Source organism: Camelus bactrianus, chromosome 1, assembly GCF_048773025.1.
Source record: "Camelus bactrianus isolate YW-2024 breed Bactrian camel chromosome 1, ASM4877302v1, whole genome shotgun sequence".
NCBI classification, from domain to species: Eukaryota; Metazoa; Chordata; class Mammalia; order Artiodactyla; family Camelidae; genus Camelus; species Camelus bactrianus.
In genome coordinates, this window is record NC_133539.1 from 8,884,653 (window position 1) to 8,902,825 (window position 18,173).

At 45.8% G+C, this 18,173-nt stretch overlaps 1 protein-coding gene across 3 annotated transcripts in view; it reads left to right on the top strand.

Annotated features, from left to right (window-relative positions):
* Window positions 1–10,601: 10,601 nt before the first annotated feature.
* The window catches only part of RUNX1 (RUNX family transcription factor 1), a 236,652-nt gene continuing 229,080 nt past the window's right edge, over window positions 10,602–18,173 (top strand). Inside the window, exons 1-2 of one of the 3 annotated variants that reach the window (XM_074359077.1) lie at window positions 10,602–10,826; window positions 10,964–11,080. In XM_074359077.1, coding sequence (XP_074215178.1) covers window positions 11,023–11,080 — 58 coding nt within the window. In that variant the 5' untranslated portion in view covers window positions 10,602–10,826; window positions 10,964–11,022. Of the gene's footprint in view, window positions 10,827–10,893; window positions 11,081–18,173 lie in introns of those variants that run through there. The other 2 variants (XM_074358981.1, XM_074359012.1) reach the window with 2 other exon arrangements.

Consider the following 18,173-nt stretch of genomic DNA (forward strand, 5'->3'; position numbering starts at 1 on the left):
ATAAAGATTTAGTCAGTGCCTATCCAATAATAAGTACTGTATTAATTGTGTTGCACATAGAATTAAATGGAACTTCTCCAGAGTCTCAAGCCATAAGATACACAGCACTGACCCAATCACCTAAAGGCAGTAACCATGCAGGCAGACCACATGCTGCAGCTTCAGTTCCAGACCACAGCAATAAATTAATAGTCACAATAAAGTGAGTCACCTGAATTTTTTGTTTTCCTAATATGTATTTAAAAGTGATGCTTACCCTATACGGTAATCTGTTAAGTGTAAAACAGCTCTATGCCTAAAAAAACAATGTACATACCCTAACTAAAAATACTTTATTGCTAAAAAATGCTGACGAGCATCTGAGCCTTCAGAGAGTCGTAAAGGTTTTGCAAGAGTAACATCAAAGATCACCGATCACAGATCACCATAACGAACATAATAATAGGTTTGAAAGATGGTGAGAATCACTGAAACATGACGCAGAGACACAAAGCGAGCAAATGCCGTTGGAAAAATGGCGCCTTTTTAGACTTGCTGGACACAGGGTTGCCTCAAACTTTCAGTCTGTGCAAAACTGAAGTATCTAATAAGTGCGCTCAGTGGAAGCACGATACAGGGAGGTATGCCTGTACAAATCTGGGATGTATTTATTTTAAACCGGCTAACCCAGCGTTGCTAAGGGAGATAAACAATCATAAATGAATAAATCCCACTGCTACCCACCCTGAAGCTTTGTGAACCGACACACAGGAGTCCCACCATGGATATAGTCAGCTATTTTGGACACAAAGAGCTCACTGGATCCAATCATAAAAACCACTTGATTTTTCTTTATTGTGGTAAAATATACATATTTATCATTTTAACCATTCAAAAGTGTACACTTCAGTGGCATGAACCATCATACTTATAATGTTGTGCAGTCATCACCCCATCCATCTCCAGGATTGTTCATTGTCCCGAGCTGAAACTCTGTACCCATTAAACAATGACTCCTCAGTCCCCCTTGCTCTCAGCCCCTGGTAACTACTACTGTACTTTCTGCCTCTAAATTTGTCTACTCCAGGCACTTCACGTAAGTGGAATCATATGATACTGGTCGTTCTGTGTCTGTGTCTGACTTATTTCAGTTAGCATGATGTTTCCAAGGTCCATCTGTATTGTAATACATATCAAGATGTCATTCCTTTTTATGACAGAATACCATTCTGTTGTCTGGATAGACCACAGTTTGTTTATCCATTCATCCATTGATAGACACTTTGGGTTATTTCCACCTTTTGGAAAGCCACTTGAGTTTCGTCTTTCACTCCCTCTCTGAAAAGTCACTTCATTTGCCCCAGGACAGCCCATCTTAAACACACCCTCAAAAATCTAGCCATTTCATAGACTACAGCAACAAACAATACCCCAAATCTTTCTCTCTTTAGATGGACTTTCTCTCCATTCTCACAATAGATGCTCTATAGACATTTTTTGAATTGAACTGAAAAAGAAAAAGCCATATAACCAACTTAGATACACTTGGACAAACATAAACATGTAATAATTAATTTTATGTAAGCTTTTTATTGGAGCAAAAGAGGAGCTGCTTGTCTGCAGACCAGCAAAACTGGATGTCACTCTTCTGTTTAGTCTGAAGAGGAATAGATTTCAAGTGGCTCCTTCTTGTGAAATCTGTTGACCTTTCATTGTTTTTTGTTTTTCTGGTCTCTCTCTTTCTAGCATCTAACTCTATTTCCCACCCATCCTTTGAAAGCTCTTCCTCCTTTGGCTTACACCGAGCTTCCTTTTTCTCTGTTTTAGTTCTCTCACCATCCTTCCATGGACTCCTGCCTCCTTCCACTTCCTTCTTGTATGGAGTCCCCATCTTCAGCTTTTCTATTTTCTTTCACTTTGAAAATTAATGATTCTGCTTGTTATCTCAGCCAGCAGCTCAGTGCAGCTGCTTTCTGCATCTGCCTCTTCCACAACAAAAACCACTGCCACACTTATGAAATTTTACAAACCACCCCCTAAACTATGGTTTCTAACAACCACTGTGTGTTACTGCTAACACATCTATGGGAAGTCTAGGCAATTCTGCTGGTCATGGTTGGGTCTGGCTGGTCAGTTCTTCTGGGTTAGGCTTGTTAAGTGTCTGAGGGTCAGCTGGCTACTGGCTAATGTAGGGTGGCCTCAACTGGGACAATGACAGTCTTCCATGTATCTCACCCTCCAGTGCACCTGCCTAGGTACATTCAAGGATGCAAGCATTTTCCTAAGCCACTGCTTCCATCAAGTTGGTCCCATTGGCCAAAGCAAATCATAAGGCTGAGCTCAGGGTCAGAATGGGAGGGGACCACAGTTACAGGGCAAAAGGTATGGTTACAGGAGGAATGAAAACTGAGGCTGTTAATGCAGTCAGCCTAGCACAGTCCTGTTGCCCTGTATCCACACTACCCATAGCCTTAGTTAAGATGCTTGCTACCCTGTAGCTGAAGTGTCCCAGCTTGATTCCCCCGCCTCCTGTCTTAATACAGCCTCATCTATCCATCTATCCATCTATCTGTCCATCAGTCCACCCATTCATTCATTCATTCAGAAAGTTTCTACACCCCAAGCACAGTGATAGATGCTGGAGGCACAATAATGACCAACCATAGCCAAGACCCTGCTCTCAAGAGTTGGCAGATGAACCAAATAACCAGAGGTACCACTGCCAGATCAATTTGCTGAAATCTCCAATTCCATCCCATCACTTTCCTGGTCTAAAGCTTTTGACAGCTCCCCATCATGTAAAGAACGAAAGCAAATTCCTTATCCTGGCCTTTGAGGTCCTCCTGTACTTGGCACAAGTTTTTTCTTTCTAAATGGGTCCTTCTCTGATCCCCATCGTCAACTCTTCTCTTCCTGCCAGGCTGGGCTGCTCACTATCTCCCAAGCAGATGAGTTTATTTCTGATCTGCCTTTGGCCTCAGAGCTCTGCCCCATCTGTCCTTTTATCTGTCAAAAATGTACGTGTCCAGTGAAACAAAATGAAATGCATATCTGCCAAGGTCCAGCTCAGGACTCCACTATTCTGTGCTTATAGACTTCTCAGTCACACAATTTCTCACTGACTCAGACGCCACCCTCTGCCCAGCCCGTGGTCTCTGATCAGTTTTGTGAGCCCAGGGTCTGAGCTAGGGTGAGACAGAGAGGCCCCTAGAGTGCAAAATGTAAGGAGGCACTCACTCTGAGGGTCATGCACCTCCAGAGTCAGTGCTTCCTTACATATTGCATCCTGGGAGCCTCACTCTGCTCTCCTCAGTCTCAGCCCTGGCCAGACCCGTCATTTTGATATTTGTTATTCATTTCATTTCTTATGTGAATGGTTCATAAGATTGTAAACCTTCTTCTGAGCACGACCAAGTCGACCTCGCCTGAGGATAGGAAATACTCAGTGAAGTAACTGAGTTGCAGGTTAGTCAGGGAGAGTGGAGTGTTCCCGATCTTTGGGGAAGCCCAGAGAAAAGACTGGAAGAGACAAAGAATGAAGGGGATAAAGGAGGAATTGGAGAATTCTGCCAAAGGTTAAGACAAGTGAATCCATGTTGTGATAACAAGAATTAAAGGAAAGCAACACTGCTATGAAATACAGGATATTGGTCCTTATGCCTACATTAATATAATTGTCTGTGAAAAAACTTTCAGGGAACATGCACTTTACCAAATTTTGCTGTGATATAGGACATCCTTGAGAGATGTGCCGCTCACTGGAGGCAGAGAAGCAGAAAAATCATGAGCCTGAGCAGGGTGATGGGGAGGGGTGGGACCCATATGTAAATTCATACAGTTGGAAATAGCTCACATAGATGGAGAGACCTGAATTTTTGAGTGAGGATAAAGCTAAATACATACACACACACATACGTACGTTCATGGCTGTGGCCATGTCCAAGGTAGGGGACAGAGAGAAAGGAGGCCCATCATGTCATGGAAATGTTGTCATTTAAAAAGACCAGTCAGAAGGGCAGTGATGGATTCCTTAACAAAGACAAAGGCACAGCAGGAAAAGGTTAAAGTTCACCTGCAAAATTTGGCAAAGTGTATATTCCCTGAAAGTCTTTTCGTTGGCAATGATATTAATGTAGACATAAGGAACACTGTTCTCAAGGACCTCAATATTTTTTTGAGAGTCCCAGATGATTTGGGTAAAATTCCGAGCCTTTCAACATTCATTAGATTGATTTTCTGAAACCTCTTAATGTCCATTGAACAACTGCTCTGCATTTCAGTAAGTCCTGGAGTCCCAGTTCACACCAAGCGGTCCACACGGGCAAAATCTAATGTCTTGAGTCTCCATTTTCAATATAAATTTGAGAAATGTCAACAAGCATTGGTCACATCCGAAAAAGCACAGAGAAACAAACTAAGGATAAGATCTCTGTAATAAACAAAGGCCATTAAAGCTCTAATGTGTCCTGCAAGCAAAGATCATTGATTGCCCCCTGATGATGGAAACCCAAATGAATGCTCTTCCATTCTACCTCTCAGTAGTCCTTTAGTTCCACTAATGCTTGCCAGTCCTCAAAACCTCCTTATCCTGCGAAGAATATTATCTCAGATAGAAGTATTATGCAGGAAACTGTGTCTTCAATAAAATCTCTGTACGCATATGTATCTCCAAAGACCCCGGGTCCCAGTGGGGATGTTGAGTGACTGGTCACACACAGGCAGCCCAGAGGCTGAGGCAGCCAAGCAACTGGGATGGCATAAGGTGACACCTTGGTTTCTTTTTTCTGCTTTGAATAAACTAAAAACTTGAGAAGAAGATGAAATCAGAACAGAACATGAACAAGGTCTTTCTTCCTGCTCTCCTCCCAGAAATCCAACCAGTGTCCAAACTGGCAGCAGTTAGGGAGGGAATTTAAGAAGGAGGAAATGAAAATACCCACCGCAGATCTGAAGAGTGATATTTTGTTCTTTCAGCAGAGTTGATACTTTTACATTTTGACATGCTGTGGTTCTGTAATAATTTGCAGCCCGCATCTGTAGGGCTGAATGATTTTATTCCAAAAGAACATTTGATTCAGTAATTAAGGGATAAACACTGAGGATTTCTCCAGCGTCAACTGTGGAGGACATTTTCAAGTCCTCCTTACCCAGACCTCTCATTTAGGGTCCTCATGCCATGTCTTTGTGACACCTGGCAAGTGCAAGTATTTAAATCCACATATTGCATTTTTCCATATTGAAATGTCAACCACAAGTCTCCTTCTTGTTCCATTCAAAACCACTTTGCATAGTCCAAAAATTACTGATGCTCCCAGCACCCCAGTGAAAAAGGTACTATTATGTTTCAGTTCCTAAAGAGTCACGTGGAAGTTTGTTAATTTGCCTACCACCAGGAAAACGGGTGGCAACGACAATAAAAGTCCGAAGTTCCTGAAGCCGGGAGCTTTGTTCAGACCGGGGATCCGCATCATTCTTTGCTGCACAAACTGCATTATTGAATTCCATGCCCTCTAACCAATGTCAGAATTCTGGCTTCTCTAACTCAGAGTAATTTTGGTTTCCTCATTTCCCTTAGCTTTCCCTGCCTGGATCTCGTGCTAAAATTAACCTCAAGGTTTGGAGGAACTGGCAAGTTCAGTACCAACTCGAAATGTTTTCCATCATTTGACCAAACCTCGAATACTGAACATTTCTAACATTCAAAGAGGGTTTGTTTAAGTTTTCCAGCTTTATCCTCCCGGTTTCAAATGGCACCAGAAGCAGAAGGGCCAAAATGCTGTAAGAAGAAACTATTCCCAACAAGACTGTTGGCCTGAGGCAGGTCTGAGAGGATCCAGACGCATACGAAAGAAGTAGCCATACTGCCGGGGGTCTGTGTCAACCGGGCCTCTGGACTCGGGAAGGCTTGGCTGTTACAAGAGGGTACAGTGTCAGGCTGGGTCCCTTCTCCTGGACCAGATCACAGGGAGTGACATCAGCAAGACTGTGGCTAGAGAGCCGTGGCAGGTAACCAGTGAGGGGAGGGCGAGCCCACTCTGGGACTCCTGAGGCCACCTGCCGCGCTGCCACATGAACACGCACTAGGCGTCTGGAAGAACTCACAGGATGACTGCGTTTCCAAACTGCAAACGAGGTGAAAACTGAGAGTTTGATGCCCCTGGAGGAAAAAGCCTTCTGTTTGCATGTGAGTGGCCAGCAGCTTGGCAGAGGGAGCTCACGGGGACTCCTACTATAAACATGACCCAAACCCAGCACTTGAGTCGAAAGGTCTGAGTGACAATCCAAGGATGCTCTTGGAGAACATGAGCCATGCCTCTTGGGAGTTTCTGCTGTCTAGCAACATCCAGAGCTTACAAAATTGTTCCAAGGTAATAAGGTAGAGAAGTCAGAGCTTTCAGAAAGTTCGAAGGAAAAAAGCGATGTCAAAGAATGGAGAAAAATGATCATATGCTTTCTTTACCAAATTCCTACATACACGCCACTTCCCTCTGCCCAACGCTTCTCAAACTTTACTGTGTGTAAGAATCACCTGGTTGATCTTGTAGGCCCAGGTGGAGCCCGAGATTCTGATTCCTAACAAGTTCAAGTTCCTCGTGTGACGTCCACGCTGCTGGCGCACAGGCCGATCTTGGCGCAGCAACACAGTTTAAACTGTTACATCTGAAACAATGATCATTAAACAGCTTTTTATACCACGAGACAGGTTTTATTTGATGGGCTGGTTTCAATGCCTTTTTTTTTTTTTTTTTTGAAATCCTATTTCCCCATTGAACTATACATCTTTATCTAGGGAAGTTTAAGAAATAAATACCGAAACTCTTGCCTGACTATAAAATAATATCTTAAATGTGAATCATCCTTTCATCCAGAGAAATGAGGGTTTGGTACCTCAGACAGATGTGCCCGACTGTGGACACCATCATGAAAGTCCAGGACAGAAAACCTTTCACATTTGGGCCTGCCGAGCTCCCTGGTTATTTTAAAACTCAGGATCTGCCAAGAGCAGATTATATTCATTCCATGAAGCTCTGACGTCTGTGTCCCAGTTTAAAAATCATCATTGAAGTCATTGCCGGCATGGCATGGAAGTTTCTGGATAGCACCTCTGTTACCACAAAGATTTAGAAAATAATGGAAATGTGTGTTATGGAGAGAGAATTTAGCAGCCTTGTCTTCCTGGAATTTTAGACGATCTACAGTTTAGGGGGACCTCCTCTGCCTCCATTTTCTGGCCAGAGAATCTTTTTAACAATAAACACGTTCAGAGACAGTGTGTGTGTGGTAATCATGTCATGAAAAACCTCGTGGACTGGACTGGACTACACACAGAAGTCTGTATGTTAATTACGGGGTTACACAAAAACGCATCTTGCCGCCTTTGCTGGTATTTTTACAGAGCCATTAAAAGTGACACCTGAGCATATCTGCCCCCTAATAGAAGCTGGAGCCAACATGAGTGAGGATGAGAACCGCCACCCAATTACTTGGCAAAGACACAGTCGCTGCCACCGCTTGGGTTACGATTCCCAAGCCCGCAGCCCAGAGTCTGAGTCACTTGTAGGAAGGAGGCACAGGGTGTGGGTCAGCACACAGACAAAGAATCCTGCGCAGTTCTAGCTGAGATAGGGTTGAAGATCTCTCTGGGTGGTTCACGGATGACACACGTGTCCTTTCGTCTTGGGTCCCAAAGGAAGTGGTAAGGCCAAGTTCATCAGCGGCCGGCTGAGTCTTTGTTATTGGCAGGACTTGGAAGATGCCCAGAAGAACTCCAACTGTTGCCTCACCAAGCTGGGAAGTTCTGCTGGGGCTCTTGTGGCAAACCACCCAGGGTAAGGCAGCCCAGGGCCAGCATGCAGACCTTCAGACTCTGCCCCCTGGTGCCCCGCTGAAACCCCAGCGCCCATGGTTACAGATGATTACAAAACACCGCGAGACCTCAGCAAACATATGCCTTACCGTCATCTTTAAACTTGACCTGTGCCAGGAAGACCCCACTAGGAAAGATGCATATTCCACTCCAGCTAGGCCCTCAGAGAAAAGCCAAGAATTTGGGCCTTTGAGCTGACACACCCTGACCCTCCCCTCAAGCATCTGGACACCGAAGGCTAAAAGCATCTGGGGAGTTTCTAAAATGAAATATCCAAGGGATTTAGCTGCATCACCACTTGAATTTCGCAGTCATTATTAAGTCTGAGTTGACTCTGAAGTGGCAGCAGCCTGTTACAGCACAGAGCTCCAAGGAGCCTTGCGGGGAGTATTAAGCACAGAAGAGAGAAAATAGGTTCTGATACAGGGCTTAACCAGACTTGACTTTATCAGGGAGCACAGCAACATCCTGTTAATTATCTTAACAAGGGATTTGCACCGAGAGGTCTCTGCAACACGCGCTACATTGAGAGCTTCATAAACTTCATACAAGAAATACACACATTATTATTCTCTTAAATATTAATAAGGTGTCAACATTTGGCAAGCTAACTTCACACAAGTCTGGGAGAAAGCCGGCTCTTGAGTTTCAATTCCTGCTTTAGTCAAAACAAGAGTAAGTAAAAATCATGCCTGTTCTTTTCAGAGGCCCTGCTCCACTGCCCGTGAACATGTTATCACTGGTGTGTGAGGCAAAACCCGAGGGGGTGCCCTGATAGTACTGACTTTACAAAGTGCCTTTGCTGGTTGTCACGGTGTCACGGACACAGCTTGGAATCCAGGCTTGGCATTTGCAAACTGCTCGTCTTACACGGTGTGTCTCTCTTTTTTTCTTTTCAAATGATTTTTTTTTTTTACTTAAACAAATTCATTTGGTCCTCTCTTCAAAATTACAATCTGTTGAATAGTCTGTAATAAAATATTCAGAACTTTCCCCGAAAAGCATTTTCCTTGGGAGCATTGATGGTGTCATTTTCTTTCCTCGAACAAACTTTTTTTTTTAATTAAAGTATAGTCAGTTTACAATGTTGTGTCAGTTTCTGGTGTACAGTATCATGCTTCAGTCATACACATACATGCATGTGTTTTCAGATTCTTTTTCATTATAGGTTACTATAAGATACTGAATATACTTCCCTGTGCTGTGCAGTAGAAACTTGCTGTTTATTTTTTATATATAGTAGTTAGTATCTGTAAACCTCGAACTCCCAATTTGTCCCTTCCCACCCCCTTTCACAGTGTCTTGAATGTGTGCATTGAAACTCTACAGAGGGCCGTGGAGAATGTACATAGAGGGCAGCAAAAGAAATAAAGTAATTAAGGGGGAAAGACAGTGTTTATTTTCGAACCCCGAAATGAACACTATTTTGTTTGTTAACAGGTAAAACCTATGGACAGGAAAAATAAATAAGTATGCGTGCTCCGTGTGCTAGCCCACATGCAGAGCTAGCCTATTTTTCGCACTCCCAAGTAGGCATGTCTTTTTCCTAAGGTAGAGGATGAGCTACATAATTCTCCTGAGTCAACCCCATGGGAAGGGGAGAAGCGTCCCCTCTGGCCCCTCTACCTGTAATGAAGTCATCTTCTGTTTTTTTAATTGAAGTATAGTTGATATACAATGTTGTGTTAATTTCTGACGTACAGCAGAGTGGTTCATTTTTCCCTATACATGTATATATTCATTTTCATATTCTTTTTTGTTGTACTAACTGCTATATATAAAATAGATAAGCAACAAGGTCCTACTGAATAACACAGGGAAGTATATTCAGTACCTTGTAATAGCCTATAATGACGTCTTCTTAACGCATTCAAAGTGCATTTCCAGTAGCGCTGGGCAGAGTTTTACCTACAGGTATGAATTAGCCCGTTGATGTGAATTGAACTAGACAAAAGGGATACAGGATCTTCCCTGGGTGAAAATAAAAAGTTAACAGTTGCAAGGTATCTTTGAGCCCAAAGACAGAATCACTCTTTTCTTTGTTTTCCTTTAGCTTCCTCATTTCACCGTGTGTGTGTGAGAGAGAGAGGGTACATGAATTTATCTCTTTATTGAGAAGATGTTAGGAGGAACAAAACCACATCATTTGGGTTTTATTAAAATGGGCTTTTTGTCACAAAATTAAAATGATGCTTTCCTTTTCTCAGGCTTTAAAGTACCAGCAAGTTGCTAGACCCTTTCAGGGGTCAGACTCTCGTCAAAGCATTTCCTTTTGTTTTGCTTTTCCTTTTATAGTTTCACTGCTGGGATGGTCTTTACCAAGGGCTGAATGCTCCTGAGCCCATGCCCAGTGTCTTAAACGATGGGTTCCACATCCTGTCTGAGCAGCCACCTGATGCCAGGGTTTGAATTACTATTGAATAAGCAGCAATGAAATTTTTATCAAAATCATCAGGCATCCCTAAAACCACAAATAACAACAACAGGACTCAAGTTGTACCAAATCAGCAAAGCCCATGGATATAATAAGAGACTGAGTCACTTTTTTCTCCAGTCCCTCTCTTGCAAAGTCTCCTCAGCTATTTTCTTGCACAGTCTTGGGGGAGGGCAGGTGGAGGGAAGGAAGGGCATTGCTCAGAAAGTTAGAGGAAAAAAAAAAGAAAAAGAAATTGACATCACTGGAGTCACGTGATTGGCAGGAACCAATGAAGATGGGCGGAGGAAAGGGGAACAGTTAAATTTGTAATTTGGGTTGTGTGAAAACTTCTTTGGGCCTCATAAACAACCACAGAACCACAAGTTGGGTAGCCTGGCAGTGTCAGAAGTCTGAGCCCGGCATAGTGGTCAGCACGCAGGACGAATCACACTGACTGCAAACCACAGGGTTTCGCAGAGCGCTGAACATCACCAACCCACAGCCAAGACGCCGCTTTTTTTTTTTTTTTAATCTTTAACAATTTGAATATTTATCTTCGCAAAGGTACATTTTTTTTCATAGGGCTCGGGGAGCCCCAGAGGTGTCGAGGAGGGGGGTAAAAAAGGAGATGTAGGGAACCATGGTTGGGGGTGAGGTTAGATGGGTTAAAATGGTGACCTTTCTGGGTTTTTGCTCTTAAGGTAAAAGAAATCATTGAACCCCCCGCCTTCAGAAGAGGGTGCCTTTTCAGGAGGAAGCGATGGCTTCAGACAGCATATTTGAGTCATTTCCTTCATACCCACAGTGCTTCATGAGAGGTGAGTACACTCTGGGCTTTTAATATCTACTTTTGCTCAGCTTTGCAGAGAATGAAATGACAGCCTGTTGTAACTTGGTGCAGACGGCCCCAGCCGATCCCCTGTCTGTTTTGTGGGAGGAATTCAAACTCAGGCGTATGATTACAAGGCTATTGGATTACTTATTCATCAGGCGGTCGCTCTTCAGAAATGTTTTAATAAACACTTAGTTGAGCTGCGGAAGTGTTCAGTCGGTGTGTGAGAACTTTGTCAAGCGAGAGTAAGTTGGGCTGCCCCTGATTAAAGTCCTTGAGGTGATAGAGCTTGCATGAAGCTCTCTGGGGTTTCTTCTGTTGCCCCTTGCCCGGAATGACTGTGACTGAGCTGTCCTGCACCCGGCGTGCTGTGTGGCCCGCACGCCAGCCTTCCCCCCGGGCAACAGCGGGGAAAAGGCAGAGCTGGCCAGGAGGGCCGGTGCCAGTTTGGGGCGGAGGCGGAGGTGGGCTCCCCGAGACCCATGGGACCAGCCCCGGCGGGGACGGCAGGGACAAAGTAACAAGTCAGCTGTCTCCAAAAGGCAGAGAGCACGGGAGCCGGGCAGACTTGTCTAGGCTGAAAGCCCCTGGATGGGGCAATACTGGGTAATTCCTTGCTGCCTCAGTGCAGAGAGGCAGCCAGCATCTTTCAAGAGAGGAAAAAAAGCAGAGCACAGAGGTCTGTTTCGCCAAGAGCAACGAAGATGTTTCCTAAATTAAGCGTTTGCAGCAGCTGAAGTGACCCGATCGCATGTTCCCTAATAGGGACAGCTCGTGTGTGGAGTACCTGTCTGCATTTTTGCAATCAGCCTCTTGAAATATACAAAGCTGTCGTTGACCTCTGAGTGTGTGAGTACCTGTGTGTGCATGTGCGTTCTGGGTCTCCTTGGTGGCAAAATGGGGCCGTGCTTTAACCAACAAAAATCATAACCGGGAAATGTCACAGCGGCATTACCATGTGTCGGGGCAAGCACCCTGACCAGGGCCTGCACAGTGTGGCTTGATGGTTTGGCAGAGCTGGGATAAAGCGGGATGGATGAGACGGGGGAACAATTAATTTTCTGGCGACAAACTCGAACTCGCGCATGCACCCAAGTAGTATCTGTGACTCATTATGTATCCACACGGCCAAGTGCGCCGAGGAACGCGGAGGCCTGCCAGCCACTCTGTCACAACAAAGGCTATTGTGGATGCATGGAGCCTTGATGTTTCCGGGTCTCTGAAATTTAAACACTTGGCAAGCTGCGTGTTTGTGTGTGTGTGTGTGTGTGTGTGTGTGTGTGTGTGTGTGTGTGTGTGTGTGTGTTGGGAAGGGGAGGGGGAAGATTTCAGGAGAAGGGCAAGAAAGCAAGTCATTAACCGATTCAAAGCTTCAAATTAAAGGGTTTTCAAGTGCTTCTTTACTGGCAGCTGAGGAAATTTTAGTGAAGTTGAATCATGCGGTGGGTATGAGTCACACATCCTCGCGGCTGGGGCTCCTGCGGCAGAAACGTGGCCGCTGCTGAGAAGCTGTGAGCCTCCTGCTGCATTTCCTCTGGGCCACTAACAAGCAAAGGAAGCAATATCTGTAGAATAACAGAAAAAAAAAATGATCTTCCTGCCTTTCCTCTGCTTTCAATGCGTCCTCCAAACGATGATTGTTTCCTATTTTATCAACTCAGGAAGGCAGATCCAGGAAATTTTTCAACATTCCACTGGGTCATGGTTGGGATTTTGGTGTGTGGTGCTGGCCTCCCTTCTGTCCTTTCTGGTGGGACAGCAAAGATGATGAGGGGACCCGGTGGCCCGCACAGTTGCCGGGAAAGAGGAGCCCGGCCCCGGCCCCAGCCCCACAGCCCCCGTGTCCCCTGGACTGGCACCGACCTGCCCCAGGTTATAAACAGTGAGTTTTCAAGGGGGCAGAGTGGAGAGCACCCTAGGACCCCAACCAGGACTCAGAAGGGCTCACGGAAGAAGGTCTTTTCACTCCTTCCTCTCAGTAAAAGGAGCTTGGGGCCTTTCATAATCTCTAACTCAAGAATATAATATTGACATTTAATTTCAGAGACTCAAAGGGACATCTTGGCCATTTCAGGGCTAATTTTATCAAGGTGATTGGTCAGTCTGAGGGTTTGAATTGTCTGGGTTAGCTGTCCGTACCACTTCTTAGAGCTGGACAGGTGGCCAAATATCCTGGCTTTTGGTACTGTGTGGACACTGCCTTAGGGCATGATGCTAGAAGTCACCCTTTTCTCTTACAAAGTGTTCTCAGAGTTGGTACCCCGGGTTCTGCAGCCTGGCCATCAGCGATGCTCAGCACTGGGGTCTTTTCTCACCGCCTGTAATTTACAGCATGCGTTCCCTCGGCAGCTGCACCTCCCTGCAAGCTGGGGGTGGGGGAGGGGCACGGGGGGGAGCAGCAGCGGGAAGGGGGACCTTGTTTTCTTCCTGGGATGGTACTTTATCAGTGCAGGCAATTCTTACTGGAGGAAACCCATAACTCATTTTTTAGCAAGATACCCATGTGGAAATTGAGGAGAAAGAGAGGTGGGGGACCAAGCAAAGCATCGTTCCTTCTGAGCGACAGGCAAGCGAGAGTCTGAGAGCCTGGCATGCAAAACGAATGTGGTCTACCACAGAGAACGCCGCTCTTTGCCACCCCACCGCACCAGGCTCTCGCTTCACGTGCAAGAAGATGAGGTACGATTGAAATTCCCTGGAATGGTCACACAGGCTCCACAGCGCCGAGTCCTCGCAGAACCCGAGCTTGGGTTCCCCAGCAAGGTCCGGCGTGCGGGCCCTGGGAGCTGCAGGAGGCCTGAAGAGGAAGCGCGCGTGCACATGTCTGCAGGGCGCCGCAGGTAGCCTTGTTCTTAGAAGTGGCTTAGTGGTCTGTGCGAAGCCTGACTGCTAATGCGCCTCCGAGTTCCTAGAACCACAGGTAAAAATCTCAGCGAGGCTGACTTGCCGCCGTCTCCGCGAGGCATCTTTGAAAGGGCATCGCGGCATCCGAGGCTGAGTGCGTGAAGCATGCTTCTCTGGGAGCCTCAGTTTGCCACTTTTTTCAGAGAATGATTTAGGAAGACACTTCTGGCTCTGCTGAAGATTTAAGATCACAGAGAGCCATCGACTCCACTAGGGACCAGACCCAGTGTGAGTTCTGTATTATTTTGCGGCCCTAACAAAGGACCGCAGACTGAGTGGCTTAAACAACAGGGTGTATTGTCTCAAGATTCTGGAGGCCAGAAATCTCATTGCAAATCCTGGTGGAGCGTTTCATTTTTTTTTTTTTTTTTTGGCTAGTAGGTGGCTGTCCTCTCCCTGTTTCTTCATGTGGTCCTCTCTTTGTACGTTTCTGTATCCCAGTGTCCCCTTCTTATAAGGACACCAGTCAGACTGGATTAGGGCTCACCCTAATGATCTCATTTAATCTTATTCATCTCTGTAAAGACCCGGTCTCCCAACACTGTCACATTCTGAAATACTACAAGTTAGGATTTCAGTATATGAATTTGGGGAGCACACGGTTCAATCCATAACAGATTGTCTTAGCAAGCCTGACTCTCTTTGACCCACAAGGGACCTGGACTTTTCTTAAGTGCTCTCCTGGATGTGGAAGAGTCAGTGCCCAGCTCCCTCACGTGAGATGGAATTCAGTATTGTGAAACTGCCACACATTTTGAAACTAAGAAAAAAAAATGTGCTAAAATCTATCTAAACTCACAATCATCCCCTTTGCCTGTTAAGTCCCTTTGCATGCTAAGAAACCTTTTAAAAATGACAAGGCAATTTTGAAATGTTGAAGCTTGAAAATAGCAAAAAGCCGTCCCCCAAAGATGCCACCTCCTTGGTTCTGCTTTTCCGGTCAAGGGCGGGGACCATCCCTGTAACTCCCTCCCACGACACACTCCATCAGTGGGGGTGGGGCACAGGCCGCAGGAGGCCCCGCACCTGCTCATAGTGAGTCGCCAGGAACAGAAGCAACTTCAGAAACAGCCACTGAGCCAGGGTCTAAATGGCAAGAAGCCACTGCCAAGCTTTTGGAAGCAAGTTCGTGGCCAGGAGATTTCTTTCTCTTGAAATCGATCTGAAATGTGCACCCTGAAAAGACCTGCCCCTCGACTGAGAAAGCAAGTGATGTTGGGGGCAAAGGGAGGCTCCATGGCCACTGCACATGCAGAATTGAATAGAGAAGGTCTTGCGGGGCACCGGTCCCGGGGACAGAGCCCAGGAGTTCGTAAGAACAGCCACAACCAGAAAAGTGAAGGGGCAGGATGCTGAACACACCGACTTAGTACAGGGTTGCCATGTTCTTTCTTTTCCGTTTTTCCGACTTTGGCCAAATAGCACAAAGCAGCTTCTCTCTTGAGCCTCAGTTTCCTTATCTATAAAACGAGGGTGGTAGCGGTACCTGTTGTGAGGGCAGCTGAGTGGGATGAATTAAACAACCATGTCAAGTGCTTAGTGCAGTCATGGAAAACGGGCAGTTAATGTCAGCTGTGGCTATTGATGTCCAGTTTTCTAAGAGCACACTGAGTCCAAGCTGTCCAGTCTCAGAAAGGAGAGGTCACGATGCCCTGAGGGATGTGGGAAAGACTCCTTGGAGACAGAGACCCAGGGTTGGGGAGGAGATGGTGTGGAGGGTGGGAACCAAGAGGAGAGGGAAGGGGGGGGTCTAAGTGGGGAGTCCAGCCTGGGCAAAGGTGGGGTGGCGGGGCCCCAGTGGGCTGTGGGAGGTGGTAGTAAATCAGCCCACCTCTTCAACTCCACGTCACCCTTGCTTCACTTGTAAGTACCCATAAAGAGGACAGAGGGAGAGCAAGGACCCTTGATGTAACTCAGCAAGTTTATCTTTTCAGTATCGAGGCTAATCAGGACATCTGTCACAGGAATCTTGGCAGGACTGTCTCCTCCTTGAGAGCCCTGGGGTTGCCTTATTCTCCTGAAGGCCCTTCTTAATGAAAAAGCCATGTCTCCCAGGGGACCACCACAGGATCCCTGGCTCTGTGCTTCTGATGATGCTTCTGACCACGTATTTGTCCAAACCCAGGATGGAAGGCATCTATCTTAGCTGCTTGTCCTGTTGGGGGCGGGAGTGGAGGCTGCACAGGAAACTCAAGCAAATTTTCAGTTTCTCAGGTAACTTCCTAGTGACCTAGATGAGTCATGAGATGTCTCTGTGTCTCGTTTGAGTTCTGCAAAAGGGAGTAATAATGTTCTAGATGTGCTTGCCTCTTAATGACAGAGTTCCTGTTCGAAATCTTTGAATGTGTGAGAGAGGTACAGTAAAATGCATCAAAAATTGTCTTAGTCTGAAGAAACTATTTTTTTAAATTATTTTATTTTCTGGTGGGGAATAGTGATCCTACCATTTCACACATGGCCAGCATTTTCCCATATTATCTCAAAAACAACTTTTTTTAACTCCCATTCTTCAAAGAACTCTCCAGAAGCCGTGTTGGTGCCAGAACAGATCTTAAAACCTACAAAACACTTTTTCTGAAGCTTGTATTCCTTTGAGCTTCCCCATTCTTTCCCCTTGGGGCCACCAGTCCTCTGCCATCAGCCTGTTTGCTGAATAAAGTGCACCTCAAGTGATGTGTCTGTCTTGGCCTATTTTCCCCCAAAAAAAGTATGATGTCCCAGAGTGATAGGAAGGGAGCATTTCCTTTAAGAGCTTTGCAGACTGTGAACATAATTAGGAGGTGCTTTCAGAGAACTCGCGGTGATTCCTGCACACAACACAGTTTAAAACTTCGTGTAATATTTGGCATGCTGGCAAAGTAAGGGGAACGCTCCTCTGGATGGTCCAGACATCCCTCCCTGCTGGAGAGACATCCTCTCATCCTCTCTTAGCTTCCTGAATCTCTCTCTCTCTCCCCCCAAATCTTTCTTCCGCTTCCCCTCTGCTCTCCTGATGACATTGAGTGATGCCAGAGAAGGGACAGAAAGAACTCAGAGGAAAAATAAACCTTGCATCCAACAGGCGACTGAAATGATGCGTTTTCTTACCGTGAGATGAAGAGCAAAAAGCTCCTGCTAGGGTTTACCAGTGAGAGCTCTGTTTGGCTGCACCTGAAGGGAAATCTGACTACAGCAGCTCAAGCAGCCGGGCATCGGTCTGGTGCATACAGCAGGGAGTTTCAGAGTGAGTGGTCCAGGGCCGGTACAGTGTGGCCAGGATGCTCCTGTGTGCTGGCCCCACTGTGAGTTGGCCTGCATCTCAGATCTGTCCAGGCAGAAAGGAGAAGGTGGACTTCAAACCCGTCAGCTTGTGGAGCGCCATCTTTTTTATTCAGGAAAGGATGCCCTTCTCTACAAACTCCTCCTTTACTCCCCCTCTGGCTGCCAGCCGGCAAAGGGGAAGGAAACAGAGAGAAGGTGGCTGGGAATGGATGTCATGCTAGCAAAGACTGGTCCCAGGCAGATATCCTGGTTTTTCCCAGTGATGTCTCGTCTCGTATGTCTTCCACATCAGCAGTGCTTTGAAAATATACACAGGGGAACTGAGTTCTTCCTTCAGTCCTTCTTGGAAGTTGCAGGTGGATGCTGGGGAGTAGGGGAGGGTGCTATTTATTCCTGATTTACTGAAGGCAAAACAAGCAGGGAGCTGGTTAAAGGGGAGTCAAGGTCACACCTATTTTCACGGTCGAAACCCAGAAGCACACTTAACTCACACGCCGTTGGGAAAGAAAAACAGCCAGCCTTGTATGGACGGGAGTGTTACTTGTTAAGAGCCAGCACACCTGGCCCCCAGGTTGATGTATCCATCAGTAACTGGAAAGAGTTGCCTTTTTTCTCTCCCTCCCTTTTGTGAATTCTCAAAACCCCTGGCCCAACACCCTACATCCTTTATTCTTTTTGTAAGAGAATTCTTTTCTACAGAAATTCTTGAGGGAAAATTTTTTTAAGTCACCCTCCATGAATTTACCTAAAGACATTTTTTATCTTTGACTGAAATATGACAGCCAGATAATATCCCTCTATCTGGGAGATAGAGCACTTAATCATACCGTGAATTTCCACAAGTTACAGAGTATTTTTGCTTTGTTAATTGCTGGCCCTGTCTACTTCCTGAGTCTGGATACAAATCTACCTCC